Source organism: Agelaius phoeniceus, chromosome 2 (assembly GCF_051311805.1).
Source record: "Agelaius phoeniceus isolate bAgePho1 chromosome 2, bAgePho1.hap1, whole genome shotgun sequence".
Classification (NCBI taxonomy): domain Eukaryota; kingdom Metazoa; phylum Chordata; class Aves; order Passeriformes; family Icteridae; genus Agelaius; species Agelaius phoeniceus.
The window spans coordinates 103546442-103550524 of NC_135266.1; the positions used below are offsets into that span (position 1 = coordinate 103546442).

Genomic DNA, 4083 nt, shown 5'->3' on the forward strand with positions numbered 1-4083 from the left:
AGAATCGGGGCGGCGCGCAGGCCCAGCGCGGGGAAACGCGCGACACCGCCGCGCCCCCGCACGAACTACGGCTCCCGGCAGCCCCCGCGGCTCCGGAAGGCCCTGAGCCCCTTTCCCTCAGTTGGAGGCGGCTCTGTAAGGGGACGGTGCGTGCTGGGGTCCTCCAGGGCTCTTCCCGCGGCTCTTCCCGCGCTTAGCCAGGTCCCACGGGCGCTAAGCGGGGCCGGGCAGTGTGTGCGGCTGGGGCAGCCCCGGGTGTGCGGGTGCAAGGGGCGGGGGGGGGGGTGGTGGCTCCCGGCGCGCACTGCGAGGGCGGCGGGGCCGAGCGGAGGCAGCGGCTCGGCCAAGGTGACTCTGGGGTTGGCAGTGTCTTCTTTTTTTCCTACTTAAACAACGCGAAGAGCGGAATTCACGGTTTGTCTGGGTTGTTCTGTCGCGGTTCCGTACCGAGCCGCGGTACCGAACCGGGTCGCGGAGCTGCAGCCGTGGGATCACGGTGCCCTCGGGTTCAGTGATTGCTGGAATTTCCCCTCCCCCCCCTATGCTGTTTTAAATAACCTTTGAATACTTCTCTGCTTTAAAGCTCAGCTCCAAAGTACATTTTTCTTTTTTCTTATGCATTTATCTTAACAATATCTTAAAGGACATATTTTAAAAATACTTTTCTGTATTTTAATAGCTCCAAGCTATTTTTTTCCTGCTTTTTAAATGCATTTATTATATCGCAGAGACTAATTTTTTATTCTTCCTTTCGTGTTTTATTAATGGTTAAAGTAGTAGTGCCATCATGATCCTGCGGCAGATTTTGCGGCTTTCCTCCCTTTTCCACTCCGCTGTGTCCGTTCACCTGCGCAGGAACATTGGGCTCTCTGCCATTGTCTTCAACAAGGCAAAAGAGCTCGACCCCGTCCAGAAGCTCTTCGTGGACAAGATCAGAGAGTACAACACGAAGAGCAAGTGAGTAAAGAAAATTGTCTTAAGGGGAAAATCTGTTGATTTTGACATAAAAACATCAGACCTGAAGTGTTTGATACTTCTGTAGGCTGGTCCGTAAATATTTGAGGTGTGTTTTCCTGCAACACTTATCGTTTTGCTATTGGGAAGGGTTGTTCTTGCATATCTAATAGAAGATACCAGTTTTTTTTCCCCTTAAAAAAGAAAAAATCTGATGCCATTCTTCTTGGGCAGTTAAGCCACACAGTTATGGCCTCTTGCACACTGCATGAATGTACTGATATATTAATTTTTACCCATCTACATGCTCTATAAATAAGGGGGGGAAAGCTAAACAAACCCTTTCTTTTGTTGTTTTTTTTTTTTTTTGGCTGGGGAAAACAGTTATCCTGCAGTCTTGTTTCCAGAAGCTGAATGGAAATAGCCTCCAAAACCAATTAAGAATTAATGGAATTATCAGGATAGTCCATTTACTTAACTGCTTTAGTTAATAAGCAGTTCCTTCAAATGGAATCTTAGTTTCTTGTAATGTTTGGATGAACTGCTGACCAGGAAACGAAAACTATAGTAATTCTGTGTAACTTATTCTTGGGAAGTATTCCTGGGAAGGAATTAAGATGCTTCTTAGCTCAAGTGGTAGAAGATGTGTCTATCCCTACCTACTAACCCATCTGTGTAGGGAGGCAGATATTTGGTGGTTTTACCAATCCTAAGCATGGATCCTGTGCTGGTACAACTGAGTGCTGGCAATCTAAGGAGTTACTATTTTAGTTATCTGATGCTTGAATGCCAAGAAGCTCCTGTTGTAGAGGGGATTTTTCCTTCTTTAGTGTTTAAAATGCATTTTCTTGGCAAGAACAGTTAAGCTTTACTAACTGAGAAAACTAGTTCAAAGACAGAAGAGGTGCAAATCACAGTTTTGTTAGGAATTCACACTTGGAACAAACAAAACTATAAGCCAGGAGAGCCTCCATACTCATCAGTGGTTTTGCCTCATAAGGCTTGGATTTTCATCCCTGATAATTGGATTTTCTTCACTGACAGCAGAAAACCTTTACCCTGAGAATCTTGTTTGTGTGTAAGGTAAGGAGGCCCTAAGGTGTCATATCTTGAGTTTTGGAAATATTTTAAATTATTTCCTTTGACTGGCTGTTAAAAAGGTTTTAATTTATAAATGGGCTTGAAAATGTAGAATTTTCCATGTTAAATATTAGAACTGAATTGTTAATCACAACTTTTAATGTTTATTAGGCAAGCTGGAGGGCCTGTTGATGCAGGACCTGAGTTTCAAAAAGATATGAATGAATCCCTTGCAAGACTCCAACGGGCGTATGGTGAGGGAGATCTCACCAAGTTTCCAGAATTTAAGTTTGAGGGTGAGTTAACAATCTCACTGAATTCTAATTGCAAGTAGAGACACGGGTTTCTTAAATTCCCCTTTAGTTTATATTTGTACCATTAATTTTGTGTAAAATGCCCTCTGGGAATCTTATGCTTTTGCACAGTTCACATTTGTTTCCGTGTGACTCCTATTTTGATTATTTGCCTTTTCTAGCGGGGATGTGGTCTTCATTATACTACAAAACTTGCAGTCAGATCAGGCTATCTTGATTGTCCTTCAGACCCCCTAAAGAGAGAGGTCAATTAGAAATAGCCTAGGGATTGTATTTTTCTCATCTTGCCAAAAAGATCAGCAGAATATAATGTGAATATCAGTTAGTCTTAACATCATCCAAACTGTGACTTTTTGGATTTTGTAAGCTCCTCTGGAAAGCCACTGATTTCAGAAAATTAACATAGGACTTAACTTCCTTACTTATGAGTATTTTGTGGCTAAATTATATTAAACCTTTTTCTTCAGCTATTTGGATATGATTTCTGTTTAACTGCTCTAAGTTTGTTTTAGTGTGGAAGGGAAAGGGCAGACAGCATGACGCTTGGTGGGTATCTGGCAGCCAGCCAGGGCCAAGCAATCATAGTCAGCAACTTGTAGTTCTGATCAGACTGTCTGGGAATTCCAATTTACACTTGGAACACACCTGAAAATATTTTGGGTTTTGGTAGTATTTCAGTTGGGTAAAGTTGGTGTGAGGTTGTTACTGGTAGAGATAAAACAAGAGTACCTGTAAAGTAGGATCTATGGTTTTTCTGTTTTATTTTTCTACAATTTTAGGGATGTAGTTTCTCTACATTCAATTTTATTTTTGTGTCATATGTGAAACTATGCATATTAAAATTTTACTTGTTTTTGTAAGGAAAAAGAATTTGTGTGACCATAGGAACAGAGCAAAATACAGACACAACATGACTTTGTTCTTTTGCCACTATTGCCTATTCTTGATCTAATTTCAATTAGGTTTCAAATTATACTTAATATGAGTAATTATATGAGTAGGAACATCAATTTTTTTTACCTTAGAGATGCTTACTATAAGCTGACCCTTGCCTCCCAGACTTTGTATTAAAGACAGCAGGCATTAGGAGCCCAAGTGCCCAAAGCCCTAACCTTTGTGAGCCTGTACCTTTCACATCAAGAATTCCTTGGTCAGTGTTTGCACGTGGAGAGTATCTTGCTGAGTTGAGTTGAAATTGTGTGCTCCTCTCTGTTAATACTCTGATGGTACACTAATGAAAGGGAGAGAAGAGAGATTACTTGTTCTTAGAGCTGTGTTGGAAATACTTGTCCAGTAACGTTCTGGTTGACCTCTTCAGTTTCTCTGCTGTCTTCTCCCCTATCCCATGTGTCACTAAAAGCTGTTCAGGCAGAATATTACTGAGGCTTAGCCTTTATACATAACTCCTTCAAGGTGAAAAAGACCTGTCTCCAGCCTACTTATTATTTACTGCTGCCCACATTTAATCAGTCAGGAGGGAGTGTAGACTGCAATGTACTGCTTTAGCTTGCCAATGTAATAGTTTTCTTTGAATTACAAATTAATTGTGGTGTTTGAAGATGGAATAAAAAAAGACTAATAGGAATTTTCTCTCTCCCATTCCTTCTGTAGAGCCCAAGTTTGAGGAGACTCCAAAGTGATCTCTGCAGCTTGTACACCAAACAGCAATGTACAGCCATGGAGTCGTTGAACATGGCACCGGTTGTAATTTAATAAATGTAGTACTTCAGTTTGA

The 4083-nt window shown here is 41.7% G+C and overlaps 1 protein-coding gene across 6 annotated transcripts; it reads left to right on the plus strand.

Annotated features, from left to right (window-relative positions):
* Positions 1-11: 11 nt before the first annotated feature.
* ATP5PF (ATP synthase peripheral stalk subunit F6) lies at positions 12-4083 on the plus strand. Of its 6 annotated transcripts, none has more exons than XM_054652434.2 (4): positions 12-146; positions 778-957; positions 2206-2330; positions 3960-4083. In XM_054652434.2, the coding sequence occupies exons 2-4, from the start codon at positions 788-790 to the stop codon at positions 3986-3988; spliced, it is 324 nt and encodes a 107-aa protein (XP_054508409.1). In that variant the 5' UTR covers positions 12-146; positions 778-787; the 3' UTR covers positions 3989-4083. The 6 variants fall into 6 exon arrangements, with proteins under 6 accessions (XP_054508409.1, XP_054508435.1, XP_054508419.1 ...); XM_054652460.2 differs by having other exon boundaries at positions 19-146; positions 775-957; XM_054652444.2 differs by having other exon boundaries at positions 68-201.